This window comes from Aspergillus karnatakaensis (assembly GCF_047715665.1).
Source record: "Aspergillus karnatakaensis strain CBS 102800 unplaced genomic scaffold BJY04scaffold_29, whole genome shotgun sequence".
In the NCBI taxonomy this organism is placed as follows: Eukaryota; Fungi; Ascomycota; class Eurotiomycetes; order Eurotiales; family Aspergillaceae; genus Aspergillus; species Aspergillus karnatakaensis.
This window is the reverse complement of record NW_027395741.1, coordinates 341,803-361,639: the sequence shown is the minus strand read 5'-3', so window position 1 is coordinate 361,639 and position 19,837 is coordinate 341,803. Positions and strand designations below refer to the sequence as shown.

General features: G+C 47.7%; 9 protein-coding genes across 9 annotated transcripts; 3 read left to right on the top strand and 6 right to left on the bottom strand.

Annotated features, from left to right (window-relative positions):
- Nucleotides 1–362: 362 nt before the first annotated feature.
- Nucleotides 363–731, bottom strand: BJY04DRAFT_191175 (uncharacterized protein). Its single transcript, XM_073711606.1, has 2 exons — nucleotides 483–731; nucleotides 363–429 (listed from the first exon to the last, which is right to left on the bottom strand). The coding sequence occupies exons 1-2, from the start codon at nucleotides 681–683 to the stop codon at nucleotides 415–417; spliced, it is 216 nt and encodes a 71-aa protein (XP_073570477.1). The 5' UTR covers nucleotides 684–731; the 3' UTR covers nucleotides 363–414.
- Nucleotides 732–4,181: 3,450 nt separating this feature from the next.
- BJY04DRAFT_191173 (uncharacterized protein) lies at nucleotides 4,182–5,450 on the top strand. The gene is made up of 2 exons (XM_073711605.1): nucleotides 4,182–4,794; nucleotides 4,854–5,450. Exons 1-2 carry the CDS (start codon nucleotides 4,482–4,484, stop codon nucleotides 4,871–4,873), a joined length of 333 nt encoding a protein of 110 aa, XP_073570476.1. The 5' UTR covers nucleotides 4,182–4,481; the 3' UTR covers nucleotides 4,874–5,450.
- A 26-nt stretch (nucleotides 5,451–5,476) lies between these two features.
- Nucleotides 5,477–7,011, bottom strand: BJY04DRAFT_191171 (class I SAM-dependent methyltransferase). Its single transcript, XM_073711604.1, has 4 exons — nucleotides 6,335–7,011; nucleotides 6,162–6,265; nucleotides 5,898–6,078; nucleotides 5,477–5,841 (listed from the first exon to the last, which is right to left on the bottom strand). Exons 1-4 carry the CDS (start codon nucleotides 6,698–6,700, stop codon nucleotides 5,626–5,628), a joined length of 867 nt encoding a protein of 288 aa, XP_073570475.1. The 5' UTR covers nucleotides 6,701–7,011; the 3' UTR covers nucleotides 5,477–5,625.
- A 2,186-nt stretch (nucleotides 7,012–9,197) lies between these two features.
- On the top strand, nucleotides 9,198–9,988 carry BJY04DRAFT_219130 (uncharacterized protein; the record flags this gene model as incomplete). Its single annotated transcript, XM_073716506.1, has 3 exons — nucleotides 9,198–9,251; nucleotides 9,306–9,713; nucleotides 9,791–9,988. The coding sequence occupies 3 exons, from the start codon at nucleotides 9,198–9,200 to the stop codon at nucleotides 9,986–9,988; spliced, it is 660 nt and encodes a 219-aa protein (XP_073570474.1).
- A 1,052-nt stretch (nucleotides 9,989–11,040) lies between these two features.
- Nucleotides 11,041–11,547, bottom strand: BJY04DRAFT_219129 (RNA-DNA hybrid ribonuclease; the record flags this gene model as incomplete). The annotated part of the gene is made up of 1 exon (XM_073716505.1): nucleotides 11,041–11,547. One exon carries the CDS (start codon nucleotides 11,545–11,547, stop codon nucleotides 11,041–11,043), a length of 507 nt encoding a protein of 168 aa, XP_073570473.1.
- Nucleotides 11,548–12,041: 494 nt separating this feature from the next.
- Nucleotides 12,042–13,183, bottom strand: BJY04DRAFT_228277 (glycoside hydrolase family 88/105 protein; the record flags this gene model as incomplete). The annotated part of the gene is made up of 2 exons (XM_073718805.1): nucleotides 12,042–12,140; nucleotides 12,194–13,183. 2 exons carry the CDS (start codon nucleotides 13,181–13,183, stop codon nucleotides 12,042–12,044), a joined length of 1,089 nt encoding a protein of 362 aa, XP_073570472.1.
- A 1,361-nt stretch (nucleotides 13,184–14,544) lies between these two features.
- On the bottom strand, nucleotides 14,545–16,003 carry BJY04DRAFT_219127 (uncharacterized protein; the record flags this gene model as incomplete). The annotated part of the gene is made up of 6 exons (XM_073716504.1): nucleotides 14,545–15,181; nucleotides 15,240–15,294; nucleotides 15,351–15,487; nucleotides 15,544–15,715; nucleotides 15,769–15,808; nucleotides 15,863–16,003. 6 exons carry the CDS (start codon nucleotides 16,001–16,003, stop codon nucleotides 14,545–14,547), a joined length of 1,182 nt encoding a protein of 393 aa, XP_073570471.1.
- A 601-nt stretch (nucleotides 16,004–16,604) lies between these two features.
- BJY04DRAFT_219126 (uncharacterized protein) lies at nucleotides 16,605–17,790 on the top strand (the record flags this gene model as incomplete). Its single annotated transcript, XM_073716503.1, has 3 exons — nucleotides 16,605–16,638; nucleotides 16,713–17,189; nucleotides 17,375–17,790. 3 exons carry the CDS (start codon nucleotides 16,605–16,607, stop codon nucleotides 17,788–17,790), a joined length of 927 nt encoding a protein of 308 aa, XP_073570470.1.
- A 590-nt stretch (nucleotides 17,791–18,380) lies between these two features.
- Nucleotides 18,381–19,799, bottom strand: BJY04DRAFT_191168 (SDR family oxidoreductase). Its single transcript, XM_073711603.1, has 3 exons — nucleotides 19,673–19,799; nucleotides 19,018–19,619; nucleotides 18,381–18,969 (listed from the first exon to the last, which is right to left on the bottom strand). Exons 1-3 carry the CDS (start codon nucleotides 19,718–19,720, stop codon nucleotides 18,747–18,749), a joined length of 873 nt encoding a protein of 290 aa, XP_073570469.1. The 5' UTR covers nucleotides 19,721–19,799; the 3' UTR covers nucleotides 18,381–18,746.
- Nucleotides 19,800–19,837: the final 38 nt, after the last annotated feature.

Below are 19,837 nucleotides of genomic sequence, written 5' to 3'. Positions count from 1 at the left end.
GCTTCTTAGCGCTAAGTTTATAAGCCTAAAATTATTTTTTTATATCCCTAGTCCTAGGCCCCTTAGCCTAGGTCCCTGGCCACAAGTCTCTCTTATCCCTAGGGTATTTCTTATTAGTCCCGGAGAACCTAAGCTGGCTTGGGTTTTTCCCTGCGACTCCACCTTGCCAGGTTCTTAACACTAACATTAGCCAGTGTCCTCAGTTTCTTGTTGATGATGGAGATTTATTTTGAGTAGTTAAGCCTCTGCATTTGCATATGGAGGTAGGGAAAACCTAGCACAGATTTAATTCTAGGATAAAAACCTATCCAAAGGCCTCAATGTCCCGAACATCAGTCTGACATCTCCTCCAAACAATACATCTCCCTGAAACCAAAAGTAAATAATATTATGGTCGTCCATAATTTCCGACCCTTAGTTTTTCCGACACTATTTGCAGTATATGAGCGATTGCACACATCTTCATAGAGTGAGTCACTTACATAACCCCAGCATCCTGGGCAGTCAGCAGTGCAGTCAAGTAGTGGACAGCAGTCAAGTCCAATCGATGGATTGCAGCGCAGTCCCGGTTTATCCTGGCAGCTAATTACAGGTGCATCTTCATAGATAGAACCCAACGGCTGATCAAAGTGTTTAGCAGCCAGAGCTAAAGCTGTGAATAAAAGGGCCGCAACGAGCTTCATGGTATGTAGTTAAAGATATGACAGATAGTTTATCGATTTCAAAGGACGGGTTGCAATCATGAATATTAGGTCCTGTATTTGAGATATAGCATCTCCTTTATACGTTTTCAGTCCGTTATAATCACTTATGCCATAGACAACTATGCCTGGAATGAGCGCGTCATCGATTTACTCCAAGTACGCCTGGAATGAGCGCGTCATCGATTTACTCCAAGTACGCTTAGAATGAGCTCATCATGGATTTGCACCTATGATTGCTTGCCTCGAGCCATGGCCTAGACATCTAGTATATAGCATTACTGCGTACTATGGTGTTTCCCAGTTTGAGGTATTGCTTTAATGATAATGACATAATGCTACTCCCCACAAACTTTATCACCCCGGTAGGCTACATGATGTGTGGCTTGCTCGTAATAAAATAAGGCAGACTGGGTCACGATGTACGCAAAACATTGAAGATAGGCCCTTTGACTACTTTGTGGGCTCTGTACTTAACTTAGCATAGAAGCTTAGGGTTACATCCGGGAGCCAGCGGAAGTCTATCTTTCTATATCAGATCCATGGAATCTTCTGCCGCTTGATGCTGAACGGATATGTAATCTAGACTCCAGGAGTAGTGGGGCTCAAGATAAAACTGCCGCATCCAGCCACTTCCAGTTGGACTGCAAATCTTTATTATTCTTAAAACTGCCCAAGGAAAGCAGAATATCCGCTTGACCTAGTTACTACAACCATAAGCAATATAGGCTTAAATATATCATTGCTATTAGTCTGTTAGCAGCAGCTACAACAGATTTAGAACAAATTACTAGAGAAAAGATGTCATGGAAACGCTATATCCCGCAGCCGGCTTAGCGTGCGAAGATACTAGCTGAAGTCATTAACTCTAAGCCCTTAGACAGGAGAGCCCCCTGATTTGTAGTGAATAATAGGCCCCAAAGCTTCGCTAGAGCCTAAATAAAGTTCTAGATAAATCAATTGCTTGTATAAGTAATGCAATCTTTCTAGTTGATCCCGCGGTACCGTCTAAATAGTGCGGCTCACGCGAAACCGCAACTAGATTATCGGTGTGTACCCACAACAAACACCTAAAGACCTCCTCCCTGAAAAGGTTCAGTCTTCTATATACTTTTAACTTGCAAGTTTATTATATGGCCTGCTAAATTGTCACACAGAGTATACTCCATAAATAGTACTAGAGATGTCAAGCGCATATCTATATCTGCCCAGGCTAGTCATAGCGTTATCTGAGATAACCCATTTACAGTCCTGAAAGGTTAAACACCGCTAGATCCAAAACTTGTGGCTAATAGATAGGTCCAGATGCCTGCTCATATATAGGAAGGCTTGAGAGGTTAACCTTCCATCGCATTTTCAATGCATCAGTATTAGAGATGTTGACAGGTTGCCAACTCGGTGACTGTAGATTGTTTGCTCGACTTACATGGAATCTCCCAGACTGGAAAGCCAAGAGAGTCTAGATTCTTGTCCGTTATAGACACAAATTAGATAAGATAATTATACTAGAGAAAGGATTAAATAAGTTATGTTAGTTATTACAAGCTTACGAAAAGTCACCAAGGTTAGGAAGAAGTCAAAGGTTGATTCTTCCGTAACTTTAGTAAGTACTTCTAATGTGGTTAGCAAGTAATTACTGTATAATGATTAGAATCTATATTCATAATAATACCATGGATCTGTTAAGAACTTAACAAGGCAGAGTCACGAGGCAGAAACAAGGACAGCAGGTTAGTCAGGACTATGGTCACTGGAAGATAGTAGTTTAGAAAGGACAGGAGTCTGGGGAGGACAGCAGTTATAGGGTAATAGCTATTATACTAGGATAGTAAGGTAGTATATCTTATAAATAATCTACTAAATACTAAATAAGGAGCTAGGACTAGCCCTAGACTATATAAAATTACTTTAATAATTATAATATTAAATAGCTAAGTATTAAATAGTTAAGATAATAATTACTAAGGATTATTACTTAAATTACTATACTAATAATAAAGAAAGGGTAATTAGGATAGTAATTAAGATAAAAAATATTTAAGAATACTTATTATTATTATAATATCTAGTCTTACTTATTCTTTATAATTAATATTATACTATTATTAAGAGTTACCTTTTAGAATAGTAATATACTTATATAAACTACTTTATAAGTATTTTATATATAGAATACTTAGCCTTATTTACTTTAATTAAGCTTAACCCTAACTATAACTAGTCTTTATACTAGTTAGATAAAATAGCTATTAAAAAAAGAATTAAATAAGTTAAGATTAAATATTATAAGCTTATAAGAGATTACCAGGGTTAGGAAGAATTTAAAGATTAATTCTTCTATAACAGGATCCCAGTGCTGTGAATAAGATTAAAAAGTATTAACTAATAAGAAATCTTTTAAATAAGGCTAAAAACTTGCAATAATAATAAATAATAATCCTTAGTAGAATTAATACTAGCAAAAACTTATATTAATATAATATACAATAAATAAGTAGTTAGTAATTATTTGCTAAGTAATTAGGATTTAATACTTATTTTTATATTTATTTAATATAAATATAATTATAAAAACCTCATTAATATTATTAGACCAAATTCTTTTCTAAGATAAATTAACTTTAAAAAATAAGAGGGGTGAAAGGAGTTAGATTTATTCTTAAAAATATATAAAAATATAATATCCTAAAATTTATGATAATCTTCCTTAGATATAGTTCTAGGTACTTAATTAGTATTTAGTAAATATTTGTTCTAAGATTCTAGTCTATATTCTAGAGAAATATAATATTTTATTTATTAGGATAAGGGATCAAACACTAAATTTTAATTATTATTATAATTTAATCCTTTTTATAAAAGCTAGAATAAATATTTATAAATATAAAAATATTATACTATAAATAGAACTCTTTAAACTATAGACTCTAAAGTAATTAAGCTATATTCTTAGTTAGTAAGTAATTTCTAAGTAATTTCTAAGTATTTACTTATCATTAAATTAGAGTCTTAAATCTATTTAATATTTTTGTACCCCTACTAGTATTTTCTAGTAGATTATTCAAGAGTAGTAGAAAATGCTTATAAATTCTATCTAATATAAATAGTATATATAGATATTAATATATATTTATAAATATAAAAGCATTCGAAATCATTATAAGTAGTAGGCTTTACTTCCCAGACCCCTAAGAATAGTCTTAATCTAATAACTATTTAGTAACTACTTGAAAACTAGTTAGGAAATACTTACTATAGAATTTTTTAGTCGCTGATAGAATCTCCTTATTAAGAAATCCTTCAAAAATTATAAGTTTATAGTTATATATTCTTAAATTATATTCCTATGATATTTTATTAAACTCCTATAGAACTAAGCGCGTACCTCAGTATTGCAGGCTGCAATACTCTCTACCACTTACCGCTAGTAATCTAATCAAGGGCGACTACTGGCCAACAGGCCTGATTGCAAATACACTCATCGCCAACATCCCACAGCTCATATTCTCTCTGATCTACTTCCTCACGAACAGTCGACTCATCAGTATAACCCTCGCAGACGAGTGGAGACGGTACGCTATCTCACGCAGAGGTCTCCGCGTCTCATGGAATCCCAAGGGTGCCCAGCGTGAAAACTATTTCCTATCTCTGACATAACGCTAGGCTATCCCTTTCATGGCCTCGTCTACGATCTTGCACTAGCTGATCTCCCAAAACATATTTCTCGTCGGTGTTGATCCCTACGATCCGAAGTGGGCGCGCATTGAGCGTCTTGATGTCATGACCTATGGGTACACACCAGTCGCCATCGTCAGCGCGATCTCTGCTGGCGGGGTGATGCTGTTGAGTATAATGGCATTGGCGTTTTGCCGGCTGGACTCAGCGATGGTGGTTGCCGGGAGCTGTAGCTTGGCCATTGCAGCGGCCTGTCACCCGAATTATGAACCAAATCTGCAGAAACAGGAGCGGGAGGATAATTACCATGCTCCGGAGGAAGACATGGTGTGTTTGACTGTCAAACGGGGAGCTCCTGCAGCTGCGGGCGAGGTGGACCACCGTACATTCACGTCGGAGGAGGTTGAGATGCCGGAAACTGGAAGGCCATATCAGTGAGCGTGCGCTCCAACGACCATTGTGCCAGGATACTCCTACGTTTCACTATAAGTCGATAGATCCCAGGGCAATGGGTATAGCGGCGGTCAGAATCGAAGGGTAACCTAGGGTTGTTTCCCCACGCCTATTGTAGCACAACATCGCGAGCTTTGTCAGGGGCTCACTGACGTCGAGAACGTCCTCCCTAGTGTTTCCGGTTTCACGATTGCGTCTGCATTGCTTGCTTCGCACCTTTGTCAACTTGAAACGTGCGAAATACGTGGCGAATATATGTATTGTCAACATCAGTCCACCGGCCAACAATCGGGACAGGTAACTTATCATGGCAAGAATAACTCTGCTGTTGTTCAACGCGTCGATCGCACGAGGGTAATACGTACCTGATCACAGCCATTGTTATTGTTGGTAGAAGGATAATACATACAGGCTCGGGGTGAGGAGGACAGGCCCTCCTGTTCACTCAGCCGTATTTATACCCCATAGTAAACGCGGATAATATTATGTGAGCCTCGAGTGCCTGGATGCTTTACACAAGGATTTTACGAGGGTGCAGGTAAGTGCCGTGAGCCGCTCACTCTAGCAAGACAGTTGCTCTGCCTGGTGAGGGAGTGGGAAAAGATATTAAGCAAAGATACGAGACGCTTGACCTACTTCTTGTTAATGCATAATCAAATCTATTTATGTCCTGCCAGCATCCTGACTGCAGCTATTGGTCTATTTCCAATCATACGACTGGTGCTTGCCGAGTCTGACAACATTATCAAGTGGCATCATTCAACAGCAAGGAGGTCAATGGTTGAAGACAAATCGGTTATGTCGTTGTCTCCTCTAAGCTAGAGCCGGAATTGCCCGAGCGCCTCATTCGAAACCCAAGTATCTTTGGAAACTCGGTAAAGTTCTTCGACGAGTGTACCCGGACCGGGTCGAAAAAGCTTTCGTCAAAGTTTGTCTCTTCGAGTGCATCCATGGTAAGACCCACCTCAAAGAACGGCGTGAAGAGCATGTGAAGGGGGCGGTGGTACATGTACTAGTAAATGTTAATCACCAACCACGGAACATCAATCAGAGCTGGTGTATGACTACCGGCGTCTCGGCCTTCCGCCCCGGAAAGACCATTTGCTTTGCTGGAGGGACGTTCAAGTATCTGGTCATCACCATTGAGCGTTCGATACTGTGTTCGCCGGTTTCTGGATCTTCATGGACGAGAATTTGCCGAGATGCTCCGGATGTGAAGAATATAGGATGAAGGAGAGTAGCTACGAAACTAAGAGCAAAATTAGTGGTGAATTGTACCGTACGATCGTGAGAAAGAGACTGCGAAGGAAAAAGAACAGGCTCTGTACTCACCAGCCCTTTGGTTTGAGAAGCTGTTTCAATGCTTTTGCCAGGGGCTGCAAATCCTGAATATCCATGATAGCCATATTCATCGTGATAAAATCAAATGCTCCGTTCTATTAAGCGTTCAGTCACGAAGGGCCAGACGAGAAAGTAGCTCTCCATCAGATTAGTTCCACACTGACCTTCAGACCAAGATCGCCTCTAATGAAGTCATCCCAGGATTCCTGACTAGTGACATCAAGACGATGGTACAATATCCGGACAGCATCCGCAAAACCTTCTTCCCGTGCTTTCGCATGTTCGAGCATTGCAAACGCACCATCTGTTGCAACTACAGACGCAGCCCCCTTCTGAGCAAGCCAGCGAGCGACGAGGCCATTTCCGGTAGCAAGGTCAAGCGCACGACTCCCCTCTACTGGCTTGATCAGTTTGCCCAGGATGGGAAGTTCCAGGTAGCGGAAGTAGTCGTTTCCTTCATCGCCCATTCCTTTATCCCATTTAGAGGCGAACTTCTCCCAGGGGGTCAACAAAGGGTTACTCGAGGCCATGGTGCAGGAAGAACGTGATTATTGTTCGATGGAAAGATGCGGGAATCGCGTCTGTTCTTCAGTTCTTGGAATACGAGCACACTGCTTGGCATCTGCAGGGGTGACTCATGGACTCTAGAAGAGATATTTCTCGTCTTGCAGGTTCCTCTACTACCCAGGTCCGAGAGGCCAGAATATTCACGTATCGTTGATATTTGGTTGTCCGGAGCGTGATATAGCAAGTTGCTGTTGTCTCCAGGACCTTAGCTAATACAAGTCTCACGAGTACCTTAGGCAGCAGCATTTTCCATAGCTATACGAGGCGCCGCCGGTAGAAGGCACTCCTCGGTCGGGTGCGACCCTTGACTGCCCTTTCTGAAAGCCAGCCAGAAGTGGGGCCTCAGGAGTCAGAAGCGGTACAATTTCTACCGCAGTGACATCAGGGGGGTCGGTAGGTTTCGGACCTAAATTCCCATTGGCCTACCGCTACGGAGTAGCACTTACTTCTACATGCAATATACATATGCTGCCGTTGTCCTAGCTTAATCCAATGCTTCAAACAAGCGGCGAACATTGTCCTTGGATCATAGCCCAATCGGTATCTTCTAGTTGCCTCCAAGAGTAGATCTTTGGAAGCTCGAGCCTCTATAAACCCACCAACCTTCGCAGCATTGTGCAAAGGGGAACAGGATACCTACTCGAGTGGCGTGCAAAAGTAAATTTTGTACATATTTTGGTCTTCAAACTAAGCTAGCACATACGACCACAGGGAGTGGAGAACAGGGCTTCCCGTCCGCTCAGCCGTACTTAAGCCACTCGCCGGCTGGTTAGTAGTATGGTGGGTGACCACATGCGAATCCCAGCTGTTGTATGTCTTTTTTTTTTTTTGTTGTCTCGCTGGAACGTCCTTAACCACTCAGAAAATAAACATCGCCAAGGCCCAGGATCATTGGGTTCGATGGCGCTTCTTGTTGCCTTTCCCACCTGCAACTTGTGGACCTACTGAAAGAGCGAGAGGGCGGAATGGAATTCGGAGTAAATCTAAGCATGAGAGATCTCCTCGTTATACCTTCCTATACTCCCTATATCCATCATACCCGCGCAACTAGCATGGCCTGTTGGGTAGCCGGGAGCATGAATAGATTTAGGTACATGGACTCTGGATGTTTCCAGAGTCATCCCCTTCCATTCAAGATTGCGCCTGCTCTAGGTACCTAAACAAAGGTTTTGCAAGCCTCTCTCTTCTCCAAGATCATAAATACTAGGCTGTAGTGGAGGATTACTACCCACCACATAACCCAGGAGTAACCAATATCTCTAGAATCTACAAGTGAGCCACAACCAGAAAGTCGTGGACAGACAACCTTGAAGCCTTTCATGGGGCGTACTATATAGGAGGGCACTGTATGTACCTAATAAATCCTATCTGTACTATTCGGAAAGAAGTTCTTGCTTTTAAATACAAGGGGACTCATGGCCAATTGACACGCAATAGTACCCCTGGGGTTCTGTACGTGGAGTAAAGTAGTGTGGGGTGAGTGACTGGCTAAAGGGGCCCTAATAAAAGTTTTGCCAGGGGCCTCCATAACGGACGATATAACGACTCTTTCTACCGCCCGTATACCTAATTGCCATCTGAGTGAGATGAAGGAAGTTGCTAAGGCATATATATAAGGTTACATTTAAACCTCTCATATGGCTCTATCCTTTACTTGAGATGGCTGATTACTGGGAGGGCAGCCACTAACCTGCAGACAGAAAGGTTGGCCCCCAGATCATCTCATGTGCATCCTTCACTTCTTGAACTCTTGGGGCGTATTCGTATGCGTATGTGTAGCTCTGATACCATTTTATCTTATTGAAAGCCACTTGTACATATTAAATTAACGGACTTCTCTACAGTCCTACAGGTTTCCTCTGTTTTGCATTTTGTATCTCCTTGGACTTCAATATCATTATGTTTTGCTCCCTCACCACTCGCACCGATAGTCGATGGTCGAGGCACGGGACCAAGCCGGTGCCGAGCAATGGCGCAAAGTCCCTAATAGCGGACTGATAACCGGTAAACTTTAGGCTCGCACGAAACAGTTACGCTTCGAGACCACTTGTCTTTGTACGAGAACATACGAAGTAATATACAATCTATCCTGCAGTGGTGAAGAGAACATGCTCGCCTGATGTCGAGACATCAGCAGGACAAATAAGCGTATTCGTAATTGCACCTGTTCCATAGCGGCCACCAACAGCCCCTGAATATGAAAATGTTGAATCTAGACAAGATACTACAAAAGGGCCTATGAAAATGCACAACGGAACCAATTAATCGATACCCCAACCACTGCCAAGCTTTGCTTTGACCTTGTGGTGAGCAACACTCCCAGAGTGCTCCCCAGTCGCAGACCTCCAGGTTTAAAAAGCAGACAATCTGCATCGAATATGCTCTTTTCTAGAACCCCAGTCAATACCCTATATCTTATTACCTATCTTTTCATATCGTGCCTAACAGCCTCTTAAGTCCATGGCTCCTTTCGCCCCGAGCTTTGCTGCCCTGCTCATGCTGCTAGCAACTAAGGTTTACAATTCTACTATCCGATCCTGATCAAGGGGTGTTTCTGACAGATAGTAGGCTTATAGCCTCGAGCCTCCAGGTAACCACGGCGAAGTGATTATCGATGGCTATAAGATTGTGGAGTTGCAAACTGAGGTTGCTTGGAAGATCGGCGAGGACCCTATCATCCTGAACGGCACGGTCCAGGACGTCCGCACCCAGCTGCTCGAATTAAACCCCAATTATGAGCTGGAGGCGGAAGAACTCGCTAAGGCCTCTCTGATCTCAAGGGAGGAGCAACATCTGCAGAAGCGCGACAACACCTTCTGCGGGAGATGGCCATATGCAGATCTAATCGAGGCAAGAGACAATGTCAGAACCCTGCGCGGGCAATCAGGCAGACCATCGCTGGGTGCCGGGCCAGGCGTCTGTGCGCGAGTTGCCTGCACTAATGACGGCGGGGCGGTGGTTTGGTGGTGCAACGACGTAGGTTTATATATCCAAATCATGTTAGGGGTTACCCTAGCTAGCTTCGTTCGTTCGCTCTTTTGACCGTTGCATAGAACACGTACCCTGTGACGCTGGGCTCGTTTAACAATATTGCTGATGCAGCAACGGTGATTGAACAGGATTGCGCTCAGTACTATCTTGGCGCTTGGATTCTTCGGGGCCAGAGGTTCCATGACGACAATATCAACGTTATTGTGAGGAGCGAGAGTGGATCGGTTCTCCCAGAGAGCTGCAGGGGTATCTTTGGTTGATTCTCCAGGATCACTATTGATATGCTGCTGGGGGCAATCTCGTAATCTGCAACAGGACTCCAGGCGATAGTGTGTCCGACTGAGACAGCAAGAATGGGTATCTTTCAACAAGTGGCCTATTTGGATATCATTCATTGTACTTTCTTTCTTTCTTTCTCTCCTTCGATTTGGCTAAATACCGAAGCACAGTGGGTATCGGCATTCCATACTAAGAAAGACACGTTCGTTTGATTAAAAGAGGAGTATTTGAAGGCAGGGCTTTCAAGGACAATGCATTCTTCTATAAACTTCTACAGCCATTACGAGTATTCTTCACTATCAAGAGTAATTGGCGCTGTAAAGAATGTGTGTAAAAGTTGACGAACTCAATTTCTTGGGATGTAATACCCAATATAAATGGCAGGCCCTTGTTCATCAAACTCCTAGACACTATTAACATTTTCTTTATAGTCCCGGGCACATGCTTGACAGTGCTTCAGTCGTCTTCGCTTGCAGAGTCTACATTACAGATAAATATAGCTCCCTTCGTGCCATACACCTTGGCTCGTGTTGTTGGAGGTGGGTTCAAAAGCAGGAATTGGACAAACTCAATCCTTTTGCCCCAAAGCGGGGCGCGGGGAAGCTGGTACATGCCATAAGGGAAGAATGGTGCTTTTTATTACAGGCGAGCAGTAGCTGGCCACCTGAACCCCAGACAAACTGCCCCTCCGTCTCGGAGCAACGCAGCCCTGGTTTCTTTCACCGAGCTTAGTAGTACGAATACATAAAGTAAGAGAAAGGGCGCTACTGCCCATGTCCTAGAGTGTCACTATGCTAGAAGGCTATTCATCTATTGTCCCTTGCAGGCCGATAATCTTTGTACCATCTGTACCACGATGTGATAAATGAGTACTTTGCTCTACGCACAATATCGATAGAGATCCTCATCTACTGTTAAGCTGGTGCGTATACAGTGCTCTGATCAAGGATTCAACAGGGCGTTGCATCGTATCAAATAACAAGCTCCGAAGGTCTAACAACCGCACATCTGTCTAGCAAGCATCAGCTGCACACTAATCTTCCTCCTCTCCCTTTTCCTGTCGGTTCAACTCCTGACCACACAACTTATCAGCCCTCGCATTCTCCCCCCTCTCTATCCACGTATACCTCAACCTCCCCAGCCCCCTCAACTCCCCCTCCAACTCCATCGCCCTCTCAATCAAATCCCTATTCACGACCTCGAGACCTCGACTATTAACCCACTCATTCTCCCTCCACCTCTCCGACCAAACCGTCATACACCCAAGCGCATACCTCGAGTCCGTAAAGATTGTCACATCAAGCCGCGGGTTATTCCGAAGGTGATTGGGTTTCTCGATCGCCTTCTCCAGCGCTAGGATAATAGCACTGAGTTCGGCGCGCTGGCTCGTTGGCGGTGGGTTTCGAAGGAGGGAGATAACGTGTGATGGGCGCCAGCGGGATTTGCGTTTCTTGAAGATTATTGCGGAGGCGCCGATGGCGTGCGGGTGGCCGTTGTAGCGGCAGCCGCCGTCGGCGTAGATTTGCATTTTGTAGACCATGCTGGGCTCGGGTGTTTGGTTTCGGTGTGGTGTGATGCAGAGGACCAGGATTGTGAATGGATGGGAGTGGGATAGCGGAGGGTTCTTGCAAGATGGGTATGTCAGAAATGTTTGTGGGAGAAGTAGGAAAGTGTTAGAGTTTTGATGAGATTCTGCAGGGCGTTTGTTAGGATGGCTGGCGCAAACAGGGGTTCTTCCTGCGTTTGTTTGACCTGGCCTGCAATGAGGGCAGCTACGTTTGACCATACATTGAGGGTAGGATCAGAGTTGGGTAACCAAGTCCCCAGAGCGCTGGTAATGTGCGAGTCCCAGAGAAGAAGTCGGACATAGGCTTACATTGGGGGCATTTTGCAAAAAAGGTTATTTAGAGATGAATAACCATTCTACTCAAATAGATCTCCCCGACAAATCGACCCGCAGAGCTTTTATCCTCACTGAGGTCTGCACAACCCCATACCAATAGGCTGCTGACATTGAATGATACTATCTATTACTTATTTCCCCTTCTGACGGAGCTCCCACTCATACGCGGCCAGCAAGAAAGGACCAGCGCCGCGAGTATCATGCTGCACCACTGGGATGCTTGTGTAGTACTAGAGAAACAGTTAGTGTCGTCACCAGCGAGCAGCAGGAAGAAAGGACTCACCTCGAATGATGCATCGCTGTTCAATGAGCCAACCTGCACAGTACCCTCCCACGTTAAGGTCTTGTTCTTGTGCACTGTGACAAAATCATCGATGAGATGTCTGTACGCCCTCGCCGCAGGCCGACCAAACGTCCTCTCATCCAGAAGTCCCCTGCGCAGGCCAGCAAGCCACCCGTACGTGAACATAGCCGCCGCGGAACTCTCAAAGTAGTTACCAGGTGTGTTCAGGTACTGCTTGCTGAGGATAAGCTTCCACCCATGGACCTTAGGATCCTGCGCACGCAGAATAGCCTTCGCCAGGCGCCGGTAGTACCCAAGCAACCTCTTATACCCAGGAAGATGCTTCGGGTAGATATCCAGAATCTCACTGAGCGAGACAAAGTACCATCCCACAGCGCGGTTCCACACAAGCGGAGACGCACCATTCACCGGGTTCGCCCAGACAGCCTGCTTGCTCTCATCGAAGCCATGAACCAGCAGCCCAGTACCCCCCGGATCACGAGTAACAGCCTCAATCTTATCCCACTGCAGAACAATATCATTCCACGCGGAGATATTCTTCCGATCAAAGAGACTCGTCCACTTTGCATAGAACACATCCGCCATGAAGATCCCATCAAGCCACATCTGGTGCGGATAGACAGGCTGGCGATGCCAGAAGCCGCCTGTCTCGGTACGCGGGTGGCGATCGAGCATCGCGCGGATGCGGTTCGAGGCAAGGCGGTACTTCTCTTCGCCGGTGCGCTCGTACCAGTACAGGAAGTTGTTGCCGATGCGGTAGTCGTCGAGGGAGTAGTATGTTTCGTTGAAGTCGACGATGCTCCCGTCGGGGGCGACGACCACGTCGTCGATCTGCGCCCGATACCAGTTTAGTAGGGTCTCGTTACCGTACAGCTCGTAGGCGGCTTCGTAACCTTCGTATAGCGTTGCGCGGCCGTACCAGTAGGGGCCTTCGTCTTCGCGGTTGTTGAGGATCCACGAGTCGGCCATCCAGGAGAGGTAGGAGGGTGCTGCGACGGCGGGGCCGGCCAGCAAGGCGAGAGTGGAGAGCCTCATGGTAGCCTAGGGAGACTGTGTATGTGGTGAATTCCTTGGAGCCGGGCTCGCGGGTTCCAATAGCTTTGGGACGTGACATTATGAGCCTTTTATAGACTTCGGTGATCGTTTACCAAGCGATCAAACGAGGTACAATCTCGGGGAGCGCTTGGTGAATTGTCCGGACAAGGCAAGCACAAGACGGCCATATTCATTCACACGAATGGGGTCGGCAGCAATCGACAGGGTCTCTGCAGGCGGGCTTGGCGAGTCTAGCTGCCGGCAGCTGCTGCGGAGAAGTCATGTCAAGTATGCTGAAGAAGGGCATTGTGGCCGGTGAATTTTGGCCCCGGATACGATGATAATTTCTCCGGCGCGGGGTGTCCCGCAGGCCTCGACGGGGTCCAGCCCGAGCCAAGATCTTCCCCTGGTAGAGGCAGGCGCTGATTCGTCCTCGAGTAATGCCCCATGCCTGCATAGCCAATCAGGACATCTCACAATGGGCTTTGGATGCCATTCCGCGGGGAGAAGGGGTGCTCAATTTCAGCATCAAGGCCAGTGCTGCATGCACCGGAGTAGAGCATTTCACGAATGCCTCTTGCTTTGGGAGAACTGAGACTCCTTTAGATCTCGGATGAGGGAATGTGTCCTGTTTCTGCCGTTCGTAATCTGTCGTATAGAAGTGGCTCCTCGATGCGCGATATATATATAGCTCTTGGTACCCGTGCATAACAAAAAGACAGAACAAGCCTGACAGGAAAGGTATACACCAGTCTCTGGCATATTCTTGACTTATGAGTATAGACACAGAATGATAGAACCTTTATTTGCATATTGGAGGGCCAAAATCTACTGAACCTTTCTTAAACGTTACCTATCGTTTCAGAGGGCATAGCGGTAACCCCCCCACCCCATGATCACGAGCAGAGTAGGTGCGCTTGCTGCCTACAGGTCTTTCTGTACCCGAAGGTGGTGCATACTGGAGCGGTCGGGGGGTAACTGAGCAGCTAGAGTATCTTGACGCTTGAAACCTGTTTCGAGTCGATGGAATCACTGGGTTCGAAAGGAGCCCTAGCACACTCGTGAAACATCCCATCCAGTCAAAGAGACCCAGAACTACTATTGTGAGGCTCTAGAAAGGCTGCATTATATATATGTAACTCAGGAATGTGCAACACGCCGATTCATATCGAGCGGGTGGTCAAGGAAAGCCTGGCCAAGCCTTAATGCACAAGTAACAAAGGGTATAATATTAAGAACATATAAAAGAACACAGTATCCACCATTAGCCTTATGGAGATCTCGCCCCCAGGACCTTAAACCCTCGAGCTATCCTTAGCAGCCTGCTCCGTCTCCAGGGTGTACTCCGTAGTGACATGAATGGCCAAATCCCCTCTCGCCGGCGGCGTCGCCACAGACGGTCTTCTTTCCCTGTCCCTGTCCCTATTACTCTCCTTCGCCCCCTCAAGAATATACTCCTCACTATCCCCAGACGAAACCCTCGTATCCATCCCGCCCTTCCCGGGAAACACACTATCAAGCTCAAACCCCCGCACCCCAGCACCCCCTCCCCGACTGCGCGACGAAATAAACGTCTTCGTGTGCCCCGTCTGACTCGCCTTGGACCCGAAGTTATTATACCCCTCACTCGTATATCCGCCACCCTTATTGGATTTCCGTCCGGAAGAGCCGAGGAAGCGCGTATGTTTGAAGAGCGGCTTGATCCCTGGGAGCGAGGCGACGATGGCAGCGACGAAACATTCTCTGCTGGCCCAGCCGAGCGCGACGGGGAGGCTGGAGATACTGGCGAGCGAGTAGTAGGCGCGCAGGATTGTGCAGATCATGATGAAGACGCCCGAGGAGAACATCAGGGCGAGGACGACTTTGCGTTGGATGGGGATTTGGAGTTTTGTTAGGATGGGGATGGGGATGATGAGGATGCAGACGTCGGATCTAGGCGGGAGAGAGACTCGTTAGCTATCTTGTGTGCGTGCGTGATGGGGAGACATACATGACGTTGAAGACGGCGATTTCGACGTAGAGGGGCTGGCGGAGAGTGCAGTAGTCTGCAGGAATGTTAGATCTGTCTGCACTGTTGGTCACGGCGTTGCAGCTGCCTTACCTCCTGGGTATGGTTGTATCTGCCAGTTCCGAGTGACAGGAGTGCAAATGCAGACATGTGTCAGGACACATGCGAGCCAGATTACACCGCAGAATGCTGAGGTTCCGACGACTAGATGTCGGTGCCATGTTCCCGCTCTAATAGTAGCACCATGTTAGTGACTCGATATTGACCATAATTAAGGAGTGCGTACGTGAGTTTCCAGTACAGGCAGAGCAACAGTCCCTTCAGACACCAGATATAGCATATATACCAGATCCAGTTCATGAAAGCCAGTTTTGAGCCGCGAATCATGTCGGATATCTGACTATCGGGGACAAGCATTGCGGACTCTGCGTCCAGTCCGATGTTCGTTCCCAATGTGTCTGCGTTGGTTAGCACTGACGGGCGAAAGTCCGTGATGGCGCAAGGTGCTCACCCATCCGATAAATGTTCACCGTCTGCATGGTAAAAAATATCTGGAAATAAAGTTAGTCTCTGCTAGGACCGAAATTGAGTTGACTTTAGCATACCATGGCCAACACGCCAAACGCATCATCCAGCTTCAGATCACGGAACCCACCCATCCGTAACCTGGCGATAAGCCGCAGCAGCAAGAAGAAGATGCCAATGCCATATTCCGTGAATGTCTCGACATTCAGGTTGTACGCCATGGTGGACGACGGTCGGCATCAAAGGGCAGGGAAGGCGGGACAGGGCAGGGTCTTGCACGCTCAGATGCAGCGGGTTTTATGGGCACAGGCACTTGTCATTGAAATCCGCAGTGTGGACTGTGGATTGTCTCAGTCTTACAGTCGTCCCATCGCGTGGAGATGCACTATTATAGTGTGCTCCTCTCTCGGGACACAGCAGATAGCTAGCAGGGGTTGTGCTTTAGTTTAACAGGGATCTACATCTGCACCTCTGCCCCTGAAGAATTGCGTTCCCAGCATCCAGAGAATCGGTGCGGCGTTTACTGATTGCAGTAGGGATGGGCCTTCGGAGTGGCAGCTCCGTAACCGTTTGTGGGATGGTTCTTACAGACTCAGAAACTTTGAGACAATGCTCTTGTTGCAAACGAGTGGTCGGGGTGTTGGTTGATCATGGGCGAGAGCGCGATGGGTCCGGACACAATAATGGAGCAAGCAAGCCTATCGCCGTGACTCGGTGGCAGCATAGGTATATTAAGCTGTCGTTATGCTGACATCTGCAAGACACTGCACTCGACAGATTCAGAGCACAAACATTGCCACAAACAATCTGACAGCCTTCAAGATGACCCCGAAAGTTGCTCTAATCACTGGTGGAGGTGCGCAAACACCCCCATCCGGCCTATTGGATATGTCAAACTCTACACATCACTAACAATCCCCCAAACCTTAGCCAGCGGCATGGGCCTGGCAGTCGCAAAAGCCCTGTCCGCACTCCCCAACTGGGACATTCACATCCTCGACATCAACACCTCGCGCGGACAGAAAGAAGCCTCAACCCTGCCGAACACAACCTTCCACCACGCCGATGTAACAAAGTACTCAACCCTGGCAGAAGCCTTCCAGAAATGCTACTCCACACACAAGAAGCTCGACTTCGTATTCGCGAACGCAGGCATGATCGAGCGTTTCAACTTCTACGACTCCTGCCCGATGCGTACCGGTACCGACGATCCGGTAGCGCCACCACCAGAGCCCGATCTGCTCTCCATCGACACAGACCTGAAGGGAATCGTCCTGACCACTTATCTCGCCCAGCACTACTTCCTTGCGTCGCCGACCAACGGTGCAGGGGCGAGCCTTGTCATGACGGCTAGCTGTGGCGGGCTGTACCCGTCGTACTATTCTCCACTATACTCCTCGGCCAAATGTGGGTTTGCCAGTCCAGTCATTCCTTTGCATCCTTTGAAACTCCTTTCTTTTTCCGGATCCTATGGCCGTCCGGCGTCGGGGGCCTGCCCCGTCTTTCGTTTCATTTCAAATCATATCGCAATCCTTCTCCGTCTCGTCCTCCGCACTTCAAAACTCAATGCTAACGATTTACAATCCCAATAGTCGGTGTAGTCGGCTTCATGCGCTCAATCGCACAGCACTTCGCCGCGCGAGGGACCCGCGTCAACGCAATCTGCCCGGGGATAGTCCGGACCGACCTAGTCGACCGGTGGGACGCCTTTCCGCAGCACCGCTTCACGGAGATGGAATCTGTGGTGCGAGTGGTGCTGCAGCTTGCGGGAGAAGCTGAAGGTGAGACTGACAATGAGAGTGAGAACCCACCTGCTGGGGCCGCCGGGGGCATGACAGATTCGCAAGGGACCCACTTGCCCAGGGAGAGACTGTTTGGCCAGGCGGTGGAGATCTCCGATAGTGGGGTGTACTTTCGCGACCAGCATGCCTTCTGCGATGAGGGGATGAGGGAGGTCATGGCTGCTACCGTGTTGGAGAACCAGGTGGGGGCCATTTTGAATCAATAGATGTTCTTTCTCTGCTGAACGGGATTGTTTCCTGTGGAGTAGCAGTTATGGAGTAGCTTCTGCAATGGAATTGTCTGGATGAGACATTGTTGTCGGTTTTCACCTTTCTGGTCCCGCTGGGAGTCCACAGCCGTTGAGTCTGACAGATGGAGTCTCTCTTTATGGAGAACACATGTCACAAAATCAAACACATCAGGGCCATGGCCATGGGGACCGCCTGAGTAGGAAGTCGAGAGACCAGAGTTGCTCTGCAAAACCCGGGGATGAATTTGAGTTTTCTCTTCGACTTCTTGCTCAAGTTCGGCGATGACAACCATGCAGTGGCTGCGAACTATTTCTGCAGAAGACCAGGATCAGGGGCTTCCCAAACACCGGGACGCAAAAGGAAGCAGAAATTCACAGGGCAGAGCACGAGAATCCTCGATCCTGGCAATCATATTGACTTTGTTAAGCCAGCGCTAGGGGCCGTGGCGTTGCGCGGGCCACGCCATCCCGCGATGATCTGCCCAGGGCGGGACAATGGGCTTTGGAAGGATCACGCCACAAAGTAAGACAGTAAGAGACTGTTGGTTGGAATTGACTGATTGATTGCATGATTGATGGGATCGGCAGTTGGCCTTGTCAGAGACTAGAGCAGACCCACGCAGGTAGAGACCCGCCTTTCTCAATTTCAGAGAAGGGAACTAATCATGAGGACTTGGTACTTTGTTATCAGATTTGCCTCTTGAGTCTCGACTACGAAGCTCATCTGAGTCAACTGTGAACTGACAGGCTGACAGGCGGGGAAGAAGTGGGAGAAAGGAATACGCTAAATTGAACTAGATGCTCCATCTATTGCGATCGCCCACGCCGGCAACCGGATGGCGCCGTATTATAGGCGCCAAGTCCAGCAGGGTTTGCTAGCTCACACGCACCGAGCCGTTCCTGTCCCAGTTCCAGTTTCCACAGACCCAGTCTCACGGAATCGCATCCGGCAGGTTGGAGTCTTCGCCGTGCATCATGCGGAAGAGCGGTTCCCACACCGTGACGGCGCGCTTGGTGATGTGCCCATTGCCGTACGGAGGAAGCTCGTAATTGATCAGCTTCTCGGCGGAACACTCAAGGATCTCGCCGGCCTTCCCGGTCGTGTCTTCGAGGAAGACCTGGTATGCCTTGAGGATTGTGTCGACAGGCGTCACACTAGGGAGGTGAGTGGGTGTTTTGTATGTGCAAGCTCGCGGGACTTACCATTCGCGCGTGACTGCTGCGATCATTTCTGGCGGGACGATAGGAGTGTCGACGATGCCCGGCATGACCACGTTGATCAAGATGTTCTCTTTCTGCTTGAGCAGTGGGGCCACGCCACGCACAAACTGATTGACTGCTGCTTTTGTGCCACAGTACACAGGGTAGGACTCGTGGGGGAAGACCCCTCCCATGCTTCCGGTGATCACGATGCGACCGCCTGGCTGAGGGTTATATCTCATAAAGTGTGTTGCGAGCTGAGTGCCGTATACTACTCCCTTGTAGTTGATATCTACCACCGTCAGCTCTGGGGCTGGAGGAACATCCTCCACGCTCTTGTTCTTCCAATCATATATATAAATTGACGAGGTATCGACGATGCCAGCATTGGCACATAGTGCATCGATACGACCCCAGAGCTTGCGAACGTCCCGGAAGACGTTGGCATACTCATCGTAGTTGGAGACGTCGGCAGCGAAGAACCGAGCGGTGTCGCCGGGAATGGACTTGAGGAGAGCCTCGCCGGCCTCGCGGCGCCGACCTACACAAGCAATGTTCCATCCACGTGTGGCCAGGTCCCGGGCAATATCCACTCCCATGCCGGACTGCACAAGGGTCAGTGACTGCGCGGAGGAGCGCGGTGGCATGAGGTACTGACAGTGGCTCCGACAATGATCGCAACTCGATTTTCTGCAGGGGAGGTCATGTTGATTGTGTGGTAGTAAGCGCTTGGTTTCAGCCTTTCAGGTGCAGTTCTAACACCCTGCTTTAAGAAACGAAGCAAAGTCGACCGGCCAGACCTTATGCTACGTGGAGCAACTTG